The sequence below is a fragment of the Ursus arctos genome, unplaced genomic scaffold, assembly GCF_023065955.2.
Source record: "Ursus arctos isolate Adak ecotype North America unplaced genomic scaffold, UrsArc2.0 scaffold_15, whole genome shotgun sequence".
NCBI classification, from domain to species: domain Eukaryota; kingdom Metazoa; phylum Chordata; class Mammalia; order Carnivora; family Ursidae; genus Ursus; species Ursus arctos.
The window spans coordinates 20,689,088-20,708,562 of record NW_026622819.1 but is presented as its reverse complement, the minus strand read 5'-3'; the positions used below and the strand labels follow the sequence as shown (position 1 = coordinate 20,708,562).

Below are 19,475 nucleotides of genomic sequence, written 5' to 3'. Positions count from 1 at the left end.
GGTGCCCTGGCCATATAACATTTTAAATGGTTTATTTGACACACTGATAAGTATAAAAGGCAGGCATTTAAATATTAGATTTGAAAAGACAGTGGAAAAATTAGGGATGAAGATATGTATAATTTGCATGGAAAGTCATTTGACTAAGTAAACTACTTAGGAAGAAAGTATAAATAGAAGACAGGGATAAGTACTCTTATTGGATAATGATAAATTCGTTAGGGTGGTATCCATGGCAATGTCTAGGAAAGAATGCTTTGTGAGTGTACTTGCAGTATACTGGTGCATAAGTTTTATTTTTAATAAAATTTTTGATGTATAATAGAGAAAATTTAATAGAATAATAGTTAAAATTTCAAATTGACTCTGAACCTAAATTATATAATGTCTTTATATATATCATGTTACTGACTTATTAGGTTTTCTAAAAAAGAATGTTTGATATATTACTAAGTATGACCTTTAATCTTTTCCAATTAAAATGAGGAAATATATTGCAGAATTATAAAAACTTCTACAAACACTGAGATTATACCGAAGTTAATGTGAAGAATCTACCACAGGCAAGTATGTTTAACTCTGAGACTGCACAGAATATCAATTATATAACATGCTTCCTAATTACATATTTATTTAATTTTCTTTACTGTTTTAAAACCTCCTCACTACTCAACTTTGTTCTCTCCTTAAACTGTGTGTTCTTTAGGAAATGGAGACATTTTGGTTTAATACAATGAGAATTAGTCTTAGAACAACAAAATTCCTATGGATTTTCTTTTCTTTTAAACTGAACCTATGTGTTGAAGATGAAAGTTTTGAGAAACTTTTTTTTTTTTAATAATGATTTTTTATTATATTATGTTAGTCACCATACAGTACATCCCCGGTTTCCGATGTAAGGCTCGATGATTCATTAGCTGTGTATAACACCCAGTGCACCATGCAATATGTGCCCTCCTTACTACCCATCACTGGCCTATCCCATTCCCCCACTCCCCTCCCCTCTGTATTGAGAAACTTTTGAACCAAGGAAAAAGATACCTGTGAGAACAGCGTTAGGATGTCTCTGATTAAGGAATTATAAATAATTGTTCTTTTCTTTGGAGCTAAGACAAGTGATTGGGAATTGTCAAATCAGACTTGTATTGATCAGACATATTACCCAATATCAAGCCTTACTAATAATTTCAAGGATACATTCAATCTATAGAAATACATGAAGGAGAGAGAGGTGGAAAGATTCAATGCAGCAACCCAGATCCCCGCAGGATGCATCTCCAGCCAATGTCTAAAGAAGAGGTCTCTAAGTGAAAAGAATAGTCACCTGCTCTAGAAAACCAAGTGTATTTAGGTTATGAAGCACCTCTATTTTGTACGCAAATCGCTCACATACACTCACATGAGACATTTTCCAGAGAGCATGTCTCATTAATCATGGATTTTTTTTGTCATTGACTTAATAACTATAGGCAAACCTAAACCAGAGATAGCTCACTAAAGCATTTAAAAGAGAAGTATTATCCTCCTACCAAATACCGTTAGTTTGTTTTTAGGACCTCTATTCTTAACGTGTTTACATTGAGGTTAGGTCATACTCACATGCCTTCTTTCAACCTAAAGAGGGTCTCTGTAATAATGCAGAGGAAACACGTTCGAGGTAAACTGTTTAACTTCCTAGACTAATCTCTGTCCTCAGTCAATATCTCCATATTTCTAAGATACATTTTTATTATCTCTTTTATAGCATGTGCTATATTTTCTACAAAGATTAATCTTACTAACAACGTGACAATGAATGGGATTTGACTCATGCAATTTTAAATAGGAATTTCCTTTGCAAATCTTGTTAAACATGATGATATCCCCTTTGAGTTGTTTTAATATTCTTTTATCAGTGTAATTTCTCTTATTCCCCTAGTGACGACAGTCATTTGAACTTTTTATACATTGATGTAAGCATTTATTGAATGTGTAATTTTTATAAAGCAACTTTACTTCCTTTTCTGGAGAATCATTTTCAGAGTCCTTTCATCAAGTGGTGGCTTCAGTTTAGCTCATAAAATATTTTCTCCTTCTGGAGAATTATTATATACATAAATCTGGTTCTAATTTAATTCTCTAAATCATGTGTTCATCATATAGCTCTGTCAGAGAGATTAATGTCGTAATTTCCCTATGTCCCATACTTTCTGACCAACTGAGATGGTGACCAAAGAACATTATTCTGTGAATTCTGGGTTATGTTTGGATTTGTGGACATAAAAATGTTTCCGTTACCATGGGAAAGGTACACTGGCTTTCATGTCTCAGCACTGTGCACTATTGTCTCCTACTCCATCCGTACCCAGTAGAGATGACTAACTAAATTTTGCCCCTCTATTCAAACTCAGTGATTTGCACCACAGTGAACACTCTTTTTTTGTAATATTCAGGCCATCAGAAAACAATGATAAAAACCACACTTCTTTGTGATGACCCCACTATTACTTAAATTTAATATAGTATTCACACAATTGAACTTCCTTTTTTGCCTCTCTACGCCACAAAGTCATTGACCTTTAAAAGCATCAGAGATTATGATATCTGGTAGTCTTTCCTTGTAATGAATAAGCTCTCTGTACTGAGTAAGCTCTCTCGTTGTTGACAGCTCTGCTAAAGTTATTATTAAATTAAGCCATATAATTAGAGCTTTGTCTTCTCTCAAGCCCAGTTTCTAGCCATTGCCAATCTCCTGGAAAAGAGCATGTTCTAATGTTCCTATTTGGATAAGCGAGATGTTTTCATCATGCTGACAACCTTCTAGGAATGTTATTTCAATCCTACTGAGAATGTCCAGGTGAGCTTCTAACATATCCACAGAACGTTTAAAACAACGGGGCCAGTGCTTACAAGTCAGCACATATGTTTTTGCCAGACCGTAATGAGCAAGAGTTCAATAGTTCTTCTGTGGGAATAAGAAGTCCTGAGGTTTCTCCTTCCACCCACCAATGGTCATCATTAGCTCTGAGAGGGATAACTAAAAGTTTATTCTCTCGCTCTGAGATGCTCTCTTGGAAATTGCACAGTTGCATTCCTTCCTGGTATATTAATCTTTTTATGGACACCTTTTCCATTTCGTGGTATGTCTCCCATTTCTATTTATTACTTTTCCACCTAAGGTTGACTTTTATACTTAGCAGGCATGTTATTTACCTACAGAGCTGGTATTAAAAGTTGTTTTATTAACACTTCTTATCCATCCTTGCCACCAGCTCTAGACAGATTTGGGATCTGACAGGTAGAGAATATTGGAGGTAGAGAATATTGGACAAACCCTGCTGTTTGATAATGAAATTGCATTTACAGGTAGCCCTAATTAGGCCACAAGGGTTGATGTTATGACTCATCCCAAAATACCTTTAAAAATATGCACTGGTAAATTCAGTGACATTAAAATTAGGTCTTAGGTGTTCTTTACATATACCAAATATTTAAATAGGTCTGACATCACTGGATAAGTAAGGATGGAAGAAAAAATTTCTTAGATGGAAAGACGAAGTGCTTTGTAATTTCATTTCCCCATGCGTCTATCCCTACCTCTAGAGTCTATGAACAATTCTTGTGAAGATCTCACTTTACTTCCTCTCATACTCAAACGTAAGGACATGTTCACTTGAAGTATTAAGACAACCCACAGAGACTTTTCAGTCACCTGTTTTGAATAACAAGTGTTTCAATTGCTTACTGAATAGAGCACTTCTCTGTGCATAATAAGTACTGTGATATGCTTACAAAATTTGTTTCCTTGATTCTATCTATAACAGCATAAAATTATGTAACTTCAGTAGAAGAAATATACCTCTGTAGCCCACACTGATGGAATTTGTTGTTCTAATCCTTTAAATGTATCCTTTGATGCCATATCTGTTATGTGATTAACAAAACTAAGAATCAGTGTCAGGCCCTGATAACATATTTGTATCCCCCAGGGCTGTGCATAGAGGTTGGGTGGTATGGGTATGCACGATGTCATGCCTAATACTTCAGAACTTTAGCCACAGCCATTTCAAGCAATTATTTTTCTGTTGATATTGGATGGATTTCTGGACACATTCGATAGTTTGTTGGATGCCAAGGGCATTTGTTATCTCCCCGCACATCAGTGACTGGCTGAGCCCCAGCATGTCCTTTCATTTTATAAACCCAGATAGCTAACTCCAGAAATCTGACTAAGGCACTGTCTTGGCATTTCATGGCCTTTATGGGCTGTTATTTTATTGTTGTTTAAGGAACAGCATTTTATAGTAATTTTTAGTCATAATTTACACACAATAAAAAGTAAAGTTACTCTTAAGAGCTTGATGATGTCATATATGTTTGTATGTACATGTACAAACACACATGCTCACGTACACACACATTAGTGACTACCTCTCAGATTAAGGTATAAAAAATCTCCACCACTTCTGAAAGTGTCGTTTTGACTTTTCAAATCAATACACCAATAGTCTGATTTATATCATCATAAATAAATTTTGCTTGCTTTTAATCTTTTTATAAACGAACTTATAAGTATTTTTAAAACTTTTTTAGTCACTGTAAAGTATTTGAGATTCATACATGTTACTGAATGCATCAGCATTTTGTTTTTTGATGCTGAGCAGTACTGAATTTTATCGATATGCATAATTTGTTTACCATTTCTACTATTGGTTGTCAGACTATTATAAATAAAACCTATATGAACAAATTTATACAAGTGTTGGAAGGGGGCATTGGCATATATGGATATATAACAATGCATACCCTTGTCTTAGGGTAAGTATATAATTGATTTTATTAGAAAATGCAGAAGAGTTTATCAGATCATGATACCAGTTACCCTTTAAATCGAACAGTGTTTTTCACAGCCTAAACTTATCAGGTTAACTTTTAACTTCAGGTATTCTGGAATACGTGTACTATTCCCCACTGAGCTTTCACAGTTAAGCATTTTGATGAAGAGTAATGCCATTGAGAAAATTCTATATGTTTATCTACTATTCAAGTACCTACTTTTATGAAAAGCCTCTTGTCCTTTGACCCACTTTATATTGGTTGGATTCTTTGTCTTTTGTTTACTGACTTGTAGCATTTTCATATTCATGGAGATGAGTCCTTTGCTATCATATACTCTGCAGCCTATAGCTTGATTTTCACTTTCTTCACATGGACTTTTTTATAACTTTGTATTTCTTGTTTTGTTTTTAAATAATAGACTTTATTTTTAGAGCAGTTTTGGGTTTGCTGAAAAATGGGTCAGAATGTGTGGAGTTCCCTCTCCATTAACACCATGCAATAGTGTGGTATATTTGTTACCTTATAACTGATGTCCATAGTTTACAATAGACTTCACTCTTTGTGTTGTACAGTTCTATGGGTTTTGACAAGTGAATGGTCTCCTTTATCCACCATTACAGTGTCATACAGAGTAGTTTGACTGCCCTAAAAATCCCCTAATCTATCTATTCATCCCTCCCTCACTCTCCTGCATCCGTGGCAACCACTGGTATTTTTATTATCTCTAAAGTTTTGTCTTTTCCAGAATATCACAAAGTTAAAATCATACAGTGTGTAGTCTTTTTAGATTAGCTTCTTTCACTTAGTAATATACATTTAAAGTTCCTTCATGTTTGTTTTTTTTAAAAGACTTATAATTGATATGCTGAAAGTAGAGAGAAAATGGAATATAGAAAATTCTCAATAAAACCAGAAAAAGGCAGAAAAAGATCAGACAAACAAATAAACAACAAAGAAATAAAGAACTAGCTTTTAAAAGAAAATAATTACAAATATGGTAGCTATTAAATCAGCTACCAAGCTCTTTAAATGTGAATGGTCTGAATATACCAATGGTAGAGAAAGTGGATAAAAAAATACAAAACTTCACCATATATTATCTAAAATTAACCTACTTTAAAATAAAGACACAGACAGATTAAAAGTAAAGAGATGGAAAAAGGTATTTCAAGCTAACGGTAATCGAAAGAAAGTTGGGGTAGCTATATGAACTTCAGATACAGCCAATATTAGAACAAGAATATTAATCAGGGATAAATAGAAACATTACATAATGACAAAAAGGTCAGTCCTCCAAAATGACAACAACCCTTAATGTGTACGCACCTAACAGCAGAGCATCAAAATACACTGTCTTCTGGGGCGCCTGGGTGGTTCAGCCATTAAGCGGCTGCATTTGGCTCAGGTCATGATCCCAGGGTCCTGGGATCAAGCCCCACATCAGGCTCCCTGCTTGGTGGGAAGCCTGCTTCTCCCTCTCCCATTCCTCTTGCTTGTGTTCCCTCTCTCACTGTCTCTGTCAAATAAATAAATAAAATCCTTTAAAAAAATACACTGTCTTTTGATGAGTATATTTTAATTTTTATTAAATAAAAATATTGTTTTTATTATATTTATTGTTAGCACCTATTGATTTTGTATAAGAAATATTTGCTTACCTCAACATCATGAAGTCGAGGTCATGTTTTTTCCAAGATGGTTTTTTTGTTTGTTTGTTTCAGCTATTATATTTAAGTCTATAATATATCTCAAATTAATTTTTGTGGATCATGTGAGGTATGAATGAAGTTTCTTCATTTTTTAAATACTGCTGATCAATTGAGTTGCTAAAGAATTTTGAGGGTTCTTCTGCAAAACTGACAGAAGTGTGTGTGTGTGTATATATATATATATATATATATATGAATGTGTGTGTGTGTGTGTGTGTATATATATATATATATATATGGATGGGAGTGTATATATATATATAGAATAGACATAATACAGAGACTACATCAATAGACTGTGGGCCAGATATTTTAGTTAACTTCAACCCAAATTAATATATAGTATAACCTGATGAATGTTACATATGTACTTGAAAAGAATGTATATAATGGATATCTTAGGTATTTGCTATAGAAATGTTATTGGGATTGATTTTGTTAATAGCATTGCCCAAATATTCTGTATCTTTACTATTTGTCTTTCTGTTCTCTAATTATTGAAATTAGTATGTTAAAATATCCAAATATAGAAATACCAGAATGAACTTTATATTGATACAAGTGGTTTCATATATATATATATATATATATATATATATTGATACAAGTGGTTTCATATATATATATGTTTATATGCAGATTAGTATTCAGCCATATATTTCATTGTTTTGTCAGGTGAGAGATTCTAAAAGCAACAACAACCCAAAGCATATCTAGCATTCAGATCTTGATTTCTAATGTCATTCTCCAGTAAAAAGAACCAGGGCTCCTTGAAATACTGGCTGATTCTAGGACTAGAACAAGAAATACACAAGATGATTGTGGAATATCTTGTGTGGCCAGAAATTAAGGAAATGCACACATGCAAAAACACACAACAAAGAGGAATGCGGCAAAAGGATGCAAGAGCTGACTGTAAGGGCTCCCCATGGGCAAGGGTGAAAAAAAACGGAGCAATGAAATACAGTGGTATTAGACCATAACCCAAAATATAAAATAAAAACATCCAAGAGTCCAGACTGATATTAATAAATAATCATAAATAAGTAAATGGGAGAGAATAAACAGGTCTTCCATGTAGAGCAATTCCAAATGATTTATGAAGATACCCCTCCCCTTTGAAGAGGTGTAACGCCCCACTCCTTAAATGTTGGCAGAACATAGTGACTTCCTTCTAAAGAATACAGTAAGAAAAGAGGGAAATAAAGTGACTTTATAGTGGAGACACTAGAAAAACACCAAGTCAACAAAGTTAACATCAACAGTGATGTATCATGTTGACAATATATACCCTTGATATGATGTGATAAAAGTGGCACTTTACTACTGTGGTCTTTCTCCCCAAAAACACATAGTCCTAGTACAATCATGAGAAAAACCATGAGATAAATCCCAATAAAGGGACATATTACTAAACAGATGATATACTATACTCCTTAAAACTGTGGAGGTCATAAAAACACAGGAAATCTGAGAAACTGTCACAGTACAGAGAAGCCTAAGGAGCATGAAGACTACATGTAATGTGGATCAGGTAGAAGATATTGGATGAAAAGTAAGGGATTCTGAATAAGATACAGGCTTATTTCTTTATAGTTAAGAGTCTGTTTCTTGGCTTTCCTCTCTTTCCCCCATCTTCTTTTGTTTTAGTTCTTAAATTCCATATATGAGTGAAATCATATGGTATTTACTTTTCTCAGGCTGATTTATTTCACTTAGCATAATAATATTTAGCTCCATCCATGTCATTGCAAATGACAAGATTTCATTCTTTTTTATGGCTGAGTAATATTCCATCATATATATATATATATATATATATATATACATACATACACACACACACACACACACACACACCACATCTTCTTTATCCATTTAGCAGTCGATGGACATTTGGGCTCTTCTCATAATCTGGCTACTATAGATAATCCTGCTATAAACATCGGGGTTCATGTATCCCTGTGAATCAGTATTTTTGTATTCTTTGGGTAAATACCCGGTAGTGCAATTAGTAGATCATAGGGTAGTTCTATTTTTAACTTTTTGAGGAAACTACATAGAGTTTTCCAGAATGGCTGTACCAGTTTGCATTCTTACCTATACTGCAAGAGGGTTCCCCTTTCTTCATATCCTCACCAACACCTGCTGTTTCTTGTGTTGCTGATTTTACTCATTCTGATAGGTGTGAGGTGCTGCTATCTCATTGTGATTTTGATTTGTATTTGCCTGATGATGAGCAATGTGAAGCATCTTTTCATGTGTCTGTTGGCCATCTGTATGTTTTCTTTGGAAAAATGTCTATTCATATCTTCTGCCTATTTTAAAATTGGATCATTTGGTTTTCTGGGTGTTGAATTTTTTAAGTTCTTTATGTATTTTGGATATTAACTCTTTATCAGATATGGCACTTGTAAATATCTTTTCTCCCATTTCAAACGTTGCCTTTTAGTTTTATTGATTGTTTCCTTCAATGTGCAGAAGCTTTTTTTTTTTTTTTTTTTTGATGTAGTCCCAATAGTTTACTTTTGCTTTTGTTTCCCTTGCCTCAGGAGACATACCTAGTAAGAAGTTGCTATGACCAATGTCAAAAAAGTTACTGCCTGTGTTCTCCACTAGGATTTTTATGTTTTAGGTTTTTCATCCATTTTGAATTAAGTTTTGTGTATGGTGTAAGAAAGTCATTCAGTTTCATTTTTCTGCATGTTGCTGTCCAGTTTTCTCAACATCATTTGTTGAAGAGACTGTCTTTTTCCCATTGGATATTCCTGAATACTTAGTTGAAGATTAACTGATCATATGGTTGTGGGTTCATTTCTGGGTTTTCTATTCTGTTCCATTGAGCTATGTGTCTATTCTTGTGCTAGAACCATACTGTTTTGATTACTACAGCTTTGTAATATAACTTGAAATCTAGAATTGTGATACCTCCAGCTTTGCTTTTCTTTTCCAAGGCTGCTTTAGCTACTGAAGACTTTTGTGGTTCCATGCAAATTCTAGGATTGTTTGCTCAAGCTCTGTGAAATATGGTGTTGGTATTTTGATAGGGATTACATTAAATGTGTAGATTGCTTTGGATAGTATAGACATTTTACTATAAATAAATATTTATAGTAAATATTTTTATTTATTTTGATAGGGATTACATTAAATGTGTAGATTGCTTTGGATAGTATAGACATTTTACTATAAATAAATATTTATAGTAAATATTTAAAATATAAATATTTTAACAATATTTGTTCTTCCAATCTATAAGCATGGAATGCCTTTCCATTTTTATGTCATTTTCAATGAAATCATAGCAATTTAAAGGAAAAATATCAATCTTTCTCTTTTAGATTTTACAGTTTAGTGGGCATGGTAAACAATTTCACCAAATGTGATGAATATCATGATAGGACACTGAAATGTGCTTTGTAATTACATAGCTGGCATATCTGTTCTAATCTAGAGACTCAGAGAAGTCATCCCTATTTTAAATGAGTTATGATAAACATTTAGTTAGGAGACAAAGCAGAGAAGGGGAAGGGTATTAAAAGGTAAGAGGAAAATATGCAAACATCAAGTATGAAAGCTGAAATAGGTCCTCTGGAAATGAAGAAGATAGTACAAGGCAAAACAATACAAATGGTCTGTACATAATGATAATGAAGTGGGTGAGAATGATAAAACTGAAATGTTTAGTATTCTCACACTGAAAATTAAGATAACCATTGCAATCACTCTTTCAGTGATGTTATGTGGAGACAAACTGATATGTGCCAAAATTAATTTTTTTCTGTATTAGCAATGCATGTATTTATAGAACTTTTCTTTTCTGCCTCTCTGAAGCTTCACACCGACCAAGATAAAGGAGATGGAAATTTAAAATACATATTAACAGGAGATGGAGCTGGCAGTCTATTTGTTATAGATGAAAATACAGGAGATATTCATGCTGCAAAGAAATTAGACAGAGAAGAAAAATCCCTATACATTCTTCGTGCCAAGGCTATAGACAGAAAGACCGGGCGGCAGGTGGAACCGGAATCTGAATTTATTATTAAAATCCATGATATCAATGACAATGAACCAAAATTCACCAAAGACTTATACACGGCGAGTGTTCCTGAAATGTCTGGAGTCGGTAGGTATATGTTAATCTATGTAAACTTAACATTTTTATTTGTTTGTTTGCTAAGGTGATTATTACGGACATATACTTAACATATGTAGCCCCTTTCAAGATAAGAATTATATATATTATATATAACTGAAAACTACTGTTTAGTTTTAACTATCTCACTTCTAATTATTTTCAATTTTATAGATTTTTAAAGATTCCTGGGTTGTAACTTTTACCTAAAATGGTATCTAAAAATATGATGACTGAGAACAGTTATTCCATTGCATTTCAACCAACATCTTCACCTCTACTCAACTGCCATTCAAATGGCAGTCAAGCTGAATGTATTTTTGCTTGAAATAGAAAAGGGATATCAAATAGTGTCAGCAGTTTTGCAGAGTTTTGGACAGTTCTGCTTGCATTATTTTGCATAACAACTAATGCTTGCATTTGACTAATTTCTTTTGATCATCTCATTTGATCATTGAAACAACTTTATGTGGAAAGCACGGAAACAGAACTTTAAATCCTCATTCTGTTAATTAGGAACTCAGGATTCTGAAAGATTAAGTACCTGAATTAAGATCAAATAACCTCGTAGCATAATAACCATATTCCAAGTGTTTTAATGTTATTTTAACTGTGTTCCACTACCGAATAATAGTTTATTATGCAAACTGAAAATAACTGTTTCATTTTTAAGGCTGTTTACAATTTTAAATATCATCTGTTATTATGCAATTTTTTACCTGCATGTGTAAGTTTAGATTTGTTAATGAGATAAGAGCTGTTATCAAGTCATAACATATTAAAAAAGAAGTGATATAAACTTAACATTAATATCCAAAATATGCAACCGATTTTCAAAATTTGAAACTATTTAGTTGAATATTATCTCAAAATCAGTTTTCAGTGATTAGCTTTGAAATTATTACAATTAATACATGTTTCAGTCTAAAATGGTTTCTTTATGGGGAAAAGCAAACTTATATCCATCTTTACTGAGTGAATGATACAACATGTTTCTTAATTATTTGTGTCATCTAGCCAGAAGAACCAGGGGTTTGTAAAGAAGTTATTTCCTCTAACCTCAATTGAAAACTCTTCCATCTGAGAAAAGTGCAGTTCTACTGCCTTTTCAGGTATTCATTCCAATAATATGAAAAGGAGTTATCAAATTAGACAGGAGTCCTATGAAATCAGAAAGCCTAGATGAAATACGAGTGGTTGTGTTTTCTTTAACATTTTAAAATATCTGCTAGCCCAGTATAGTTCCATGGAAAGTACTGGACTGGTCCATATAGGTCGACCAGTGGGCTAAGGTAGATATATATCATGATCTCTTTATGGACTTATATTTGAGATGAAGATACACCTAAAACTGTACTCTCCATTTCAAACTTCCTATTGATGAGCATTCTAAGGTAGTTTGGTTTTCTGATTAACACACTTTAACCTTTATAAAACATTATTGTTTATTCCGTATGCACATTATTTTGCCAGATATTTTAAAAAATATTTTACTTATTTGTTTGAGAGAGGGAAAGAGAGAGGACAAGAGAGAGGGAGTGTGAGCAGGGGGAGGAAGAGAGGGGGCGTGAGAGGAAGAGGGAAAGAATCCCAAGCAGACTCTGCATTGAGGGGTTGGGCTCGATAGCAGGACCCTGAGATCATCACCTCAGCCAAAACCAAGAGGTGGATGCTTAACTGACTGAGCCACCCAGGCACCCCTATTTTGTCAGATATTTTGACACTTAATAGTACAAAAACTTTCATTTATCCTTCTGGAAACAGATTTGATATACCTACAGGAATAAAAAGCATAATTTGGATGACAGATATTTGAATATGACACATTTTGATAATAACTGATTTATATTTGAATAACTTTTAAATTTTTCAAAGAGTTACCTCGTTTTAAAAACCAGAATATTTACTTATCAGACTATTAATACTAAAACTCTAATAACCTGTATTTTCCCCATATTATTTTGTGCTGTTTAATGGAATATTATTAACTCTCTACTCTGTATTCCTATCATCTACCTAATTCAAATATATTCTACATTATTGTTTTATTAATATTTATCAAGTATGTAATAAGATCAGCACTAGAATAAGCACTTGAATATTTTATTAAAAATAAAAGACTTCACTTGTTCAATACCCATAATAAAATACAGAATATATAAGTGTATACATGGAAGAAGGCTTGCAGATTACATTGTCCAAAAAGCCCTTCCTGTAAGGCAATCTATATTTCATTTATATAAACTTTAAATTGTGGGCAGCAAAATTTCTGGTTATTGCAGGCCTTAAAAATGAGAATTTAGGTCATTGTCAATTGCACTGCCTCTGTGCCTACAATTCCAACAAAACTGAAAAAAGGAAGAAACATATAGCAAGTAGCTGTATTACTCTGGTTGCAGCTTTTCATATTAATAAAAGAAGATTTAAAAACTGCCAATAAATCTTTGGGCACCCAGAGGGCCTAGGCGGTTAAGTGTTGATTCTTGGTTTTGGCTCAGGTCATGATCTCAGGGTCCTGGGTTGGAGCACTGTGACAGGCTCTGCACTCAGCTCGGAGTCTGCTCAAGATTTTCTCTCTCTCTCTCAAATAAATACATAAATAAAAACTTAATAATAAATAAATAAAAACTACAGGTAAATCTTGATCCTACTTATGGAGGATAGTTATTATTACTACTAACATTGACATCACTGCATTAATTGCTTCCTGTTTGACCCACGGATAGACTTTGTATGTGTGACAATTTTTAAGTATAAATGTACATATTTTATGCAAACACACATACACACACACATACACAAGACACCACATTACACCTCTTCTAATAAATAAGTAAAAATAAGTCCAAAAGAGTTAAACTGACTTGCCACAAAACATGCAAATTATTACTATACTAGTTGTAAAAAAAATAATAAAAGCAGGGAAAACTGGATAATTTTAATGCCTTAGTTTTTCCCCCCACTGTAAAATAGTTGTGCTTATTATGGAAAACTTCTAATTTTATTAGCCTCTTAGTAACTCCTCAAAAGCAGCATTTTTCTTTTTTTATTTAAATTCAATTAGCCAACATATAATACATCGTTAGTTTTTGAGGTAGTGTTCATTGATTCATTGGTTGTGTATAACACCCAGGGCTCATCACATCATGTGCACTCCTTAATGCCCATCACCCTGTTAGATACCCCATAGTATTTTTCTTATTTTATTCTTTTAATTCAAATGTCCTTCTCAAAACTAAATACAAATAACAGGAAGGGGAGTGACTGCATTTTACATTAAGATTTTAGATCTATTAATGTATAAAATATCTAAATAAAAAGTCTATGTATTTTATATTTTAAAATTATATTGGTTTATTGTTGTATGTTTCCTTTAAAGGAAAATTAGTATTAACTCAGTATAATTTTGTAAATGTGATTGTCTCTGTTTTTACTTACACAGCTAATCAATTACAGAGAAAAACTAAAGGGTGATACTTGGGAGCTTTTTCAAGCTATGGGTAACCTATATACTAAGAGTTAAGACCCATACATAATCAAATAATAAAGAATGCTTCTATAAATGAAGTAATACACAACAATTCGATTCTAATATTATTTTCATTATATTAGTGGTTTTCATTTAAATCAGAGCTAAGAAAAAAACCCCAAAACTCGTGTTAACCTTGGAGGTAAATAAAGTCTTATGAAATAAAATGAAATTTGTTATTATCCTACCCTTCTCCCCAATAATATCCTCTAGTGTTCTCCTCCATACTGTCCCCTTTTCCCTGTTTATTTTTGTCCTAATTGTCTCTTCCTTTTCTTTCTCACCAATTCCTCTCCTTGTTTTATCTTTCTTTTTTTTTTTTGAAGACTTTATTTATTTATTTGACAGAGATAGAGACAGCCAGCGAGAGAGGGAACACAAGCAGGGGGAGTGTGAGAGGAAGAAGCAGGCTCATAGCAGAAGAGCCTGATGTGGGGCTCGATCCCATAACGCCGGGATCACGCCCTGAGCCGAAGGCAGACGCTTAACCGCTGTGCCACCCAGGCGCCCCTTGTTTTATCTTTCTGCCCCTGCTTCTTTCTGTCAAAACCATATGCCATATTCCATTGTGTTTCTCAGAATCACATGCTTCTCTCCTTTTCAAAAGCTAAAATCAAATGACTCCAATTCTTGAAATCTGAAAGGCATTCGCATCTTCTTATCAGAACATATAATCTGGATAATATATAAGGATATATAATGAAGGAAAATGGGATATACTGATTTACATATTTATGGTAGGCCCGACTTTTTATATTTTTTAATTTTTTGTGGTCATTATACCTTGACTAAAGATTATCTATCACCTTTCTATATTTGCATGCATTCATCTTCATCTAGGCAAAATCCTACTGTGTAGATTCGCAGGGTTTGATGCATACTTTCTCATGGACGGGGATTTCCCCAAACGGTCTCTCAAAAACTTATCCAGTTCCCCTCCCACACCATCTCCTCAAGAAATCCCTCCATAGTTTTCACAGTTCACATGTAGAACTCACCAATGAATCCTTTATGACTTAATCCAAGCCCTTTCTTAGGGTTCACAGACTGTAGATTCAATAATGTGTCTAATCACAGCCCCAATGCCAGACAAGCCATTTAACGAAGTAGTTAGAATGGCGCTGCTTTCCTCAGACTGGCTACGGAGAATCCCATCTCTATCACCTACTAGATGTGTGGCCACGAGCAACCTCTCTGTGGCTCAAGGCCTTCATCTCATGCTTCTCATGAGAATAAAGTACTCATATAAAGTAAGCGTTGAGTATTTTGCTTAGCCTACCTTAAGCATTCTGTAAATGTTCATTCTCATTAAGACTCTCTGCTAGAAACTCTGCTGGGCTTCAAAGATAAAATGTTGAATAAAACCAGACATGGCCTCTGCCTTTGGAGAGTTTACATCATACAGGACAAAGCCTACAAATAACAAATATAATAAATGTGTTGTTCAGGCTTCACTATACTTAATTTTTTAATCGTTTAATATAAAAGTAAAATACTTATTTTAAATTATTTGAGAACAAATGAAAATTATAACTATTTCAGAAAATTCAGAGGGATATAAAAATCACAATCTTTTAATCCATCTTTATAAACACACAATTATAAAATCATTACAAAAAACATAGAAACTACTTTCTAATTTTATTACTAAATAGCATTAACTGTGCAATAAGTTTATGAAAAAAATACAACCTATGAAAGAAATACCACTATCCATTCCCTAAAGTCCAACATACTAGATATTTCTTTTTCATTCTACCATTATAAATATTGTAATAATATGCTGTCAGTGTTCATCAGTGTTGAACAGCATTCCTAATCATTACCATGATTCTAAGAGAAGGAATAGTCCTAGTACTATACAAGTGTTTGTAACATTTTAGTCACATAACAAGACTGACTTTTATTCCTTAGATTAAATTATTTGTCTTTTTTAGGTCAAGTATTTTTGGATATGTTCTAAGATCACATACCCACAATAAAAAGCAAACAACAGAAAACAGATTTAACAACGAAGTGTATTATTATAAGTGTCAAAAGGTATAGAGGAGTATTTTTCCCTGTTTTCATTATTAAATGATATCCTCAGTAAAAGAAAAATGAAACTTATAGCAAAATACATGTCATGGAATTGATGAATTAACTACTTGCATTTAGCATACTGATTACACACTGAATAATTCATATTTCAAATAATCCTCAACTATGAAAACAATTCTTATTCTAACTAACATATGTTCACATAGGTTTATATAAAAAATTCAATATAAATCAGAAAACCACTTTAGTTTAACTTCTAAACATTATTGTGGGGAGGTGGAGATCACTTTATTATTTCTGCCTTGGCCTGGCTAGGATGTGAGTAGGTGTTTTTTAAATGACAAAGGAGAACAACCTAGGATCCACGGAATAAGTCACAGTGAGTCCTCACCCAGAATGAACCAAGTATCAATTCTAGGCCTCAAGAGAAACAGCTCAAGTTCTCTTATGTTAATTAATTTTGAAAAAAAAAACATAAAAAAGACTGCTGCTAAATTCATGTGTTAGTATTCAGATACATTGATGGGAAATGAGCTGTTAGTTTAATCTTAATGTACAATTAATTAATTTTTAGGATTTGCATAAGCATATGCATGCAAATTTTGAGAAACATTCATTAAGAGTCAATGAAACAAGTTTTGAGTGTGTAACATATGGGGTGTTAAATTAGGTGACAGGGCCAAGGTGGAACTTACCTCTGTCCTAAGGAATTTTAAAATGTATGTAAGAATCAGAGTCAAACTTTGGAAAATTGTATGTAGTATACTAGAAAATGTCATATAAACTCATTTTGCCCAAGGGATACATAGTAGGTTTTAGTTAATAGTAGTTTTACAACCATGCTTTGAATCTTTATAGTGATCAGTGAAATATCAGAAAAGCCCATTAATATACTACATTATGTTAAGCTCCTGAAACTAGCCCCTTTAAAGTCTTTTTATCTTTTTAAAGATAATTTGTGATAAAGTAAAAAGAAAATGGTTTAAGTTTTATAAAATAAAATTAAACAGAGTAGTGTTAAATTACAGTATTGCATGTCACAGAACTATATACTTTCTTAACTTTTGGGGGAAATATCTACTGATTTCATTATGTGCAGCAAATAATAGGTAGCATACCAATAAATATAATCATATATGACTTTGGTAACTACATTTTAAAGGGAGACACAGATACTTAATAATCATTTATATCTTAAACACACACAAAGTTACAGGTCAATTTTATGTCATTTTGTTTTCTATAAATACAGGGCCCCTCTATTTTTTATTCTGTTTACAATACACAATAATTTACCAGAGTAAAAAGCAAGCCTGGGTGTTACCAATGCTGGTTTTATCTTTGAATACACATTTCCAGTTATCAATAAATGCATTAATTGAAAATTGCATAGGCACTGTATTCAGCGAAAAATTGTTCCTTACAATATTTTTGATCAGCTAAAAGTGCAAGGCATTTGTCTAATTATGTTCATTTTTATGATAAAACAGGTTGTTGATTTTTTCTCAGCTCAAACCATAAAATTAAGGGATATTGAAATTTTAAAAAAAGAATGAAAAATAAAAGTGTGTGTTTTTTTGGAGGCAGCATCATTTAAACAAATTTCTTTAAACATATACCATTGTCTAACACACCACACAACTAGCAGTAATTTTTCAGAAAGACAGTTTTTGAAGTTAGAAGTATTTAAGTGTCTGTGTTTGGGTGGGGATTCGTGTAGGTACATCTGTTATACAAGTGACCGCAACAGATGCGGATGACGCCAACTATGGAAACAGTGCCAAAGTGGTCTACAGCATATTGCAAGGACAGCCATATTTTTCAGTGGACCCAGAATCAGGTAATAACATTTAAGACTTGGTCTCTTTCTCATGTTGTAATACATCTAGATGCATAATTATAGATTTTTCTGAATTTTAAAAGCTATTGATTCAGTATCATGCTTTTACTTACACCCTACAGGTATTCCATGGAAATAAAAGCAAATTGCCTATTACTTAAATAGATTATTTGCACTGTTAGCTTTTGAGAGTATTATTTAGTGAGTTTAAATTCATGACACCAAACACAAAATTTCAGAGATTTAGCAGTTTGTGTGTCACAGGAAATACTCAAAACCTAAAGAATGTGACCAATCATCAAAATCAAGTAAGCTTATTAATCTGAAGATTTTTGAATGAAGTTAATTTTTTCATCAAAAAGATAATTAAATTGATTTAGCAAACCTTGTTCCCTGTATAATAGCCAGTGGAAGAATTCTTTCCGTTCTGTAAATTACAATTTAATGTTTATGGATTTCATACATTTGGTACACCAACTTTTTATCTGTTATGATGAACTTCTGTTCATCATATCAATAGATTTTGCATAGGTTAATCTTAAAACTCAGTGATTGAACTGTAAAACATTTGTCTATTTTTTGTAAAAGGCATAATAAAAACTGCACTACCAGACATGAGCAGAGAAAACAGAGAGCAGTACCAAGTGGTTATACAAGCCAAAGACATGGGCGGCCAGATGGGAGGCCTTTCTGGAACCACCACAGTAAACATCACTCTGACGGATGTCAACAACAATCCTCCTCGATTTCCCCAGAGTAAGGAAGGTTTTATTTATCTCATGTCTGAAGTCTTCTCCAACACACTACAAATAGAGGCTAATATTTGTACCGGTATTTTCACTATTAGTTTATGAAGAAAGGCAAATCCACAACCTGTCCCCCCAACAAATTATCACAGTTTCCACAAATTGATTTCCCAGTATTCACTATGATCATCTCACTCTTTTTCTTACCTCTTTTATGGTTCACAGTGTGGACTCTCAGTTCTGACTTCCTGGTTTCAAATTCATGTCTGTCACTTGTCTCACCTCAGTTATCCTGTCTGTGTATACAAATAATATTCCCTTATTTAATTGATTCTAAAACACACACTCAATGTTTTAAAGTCTCATAAAATCAGATACTGTATCAAAATCAATGCAAGTTGTGTTTAATTGGCAGCATTTGTTTTTCCTAATGGCCCCTAGAGTTATGGTATATCTTAGTTCTGATGGCATCTGAAACATGTTAAAGTTTGCTAAAATCTGTTACCTACTTGTAAAGATTAAATTAGTCAATACCATTTTAGTTATCACCATTTTAAGCATATATGTTAAACCATGGATGCTTTGCATGTCATGAGTTCCTATAAAAAGATTCTAATCCTTTGCTGCAAATGTTTCCCTTTTACAGTATATAAAA

General features: G+C 33.0%; 1 protein-coding gene across 2 annotated transcripts in view; it reads left to right on the top strand.

Annotated features, from left to right (window-relative positions):
* The window catches only part of CDH9 (cadherin 9), a 75,202-nt gene that overhangs the window by 30,756 nt on the left and 24,971 nt on the right, over nt 1-19,475 (top strand). Inside the window, exons 2-4 of one of the 2 annotated variants that reach the window (XM_026506730.4) lie at nt 10,362-10,656; nt 17,955-18,074; nt 18,663-18,830. In XM_026506730.4, the coding sequence (XP_026362515.2) occupies nt 10,362-10,656; nt 17,955-18,074; nt 18,663-18,830 (583 nt within the window). The remainder of the gene's footprint in view (nt 1-10,361; nt 10,657-17,954; nt 18,075-18,662; nt 18,831-19,475) is intronic. The other variant, XM_057312169.1, reaches the window with a different exon arrangement.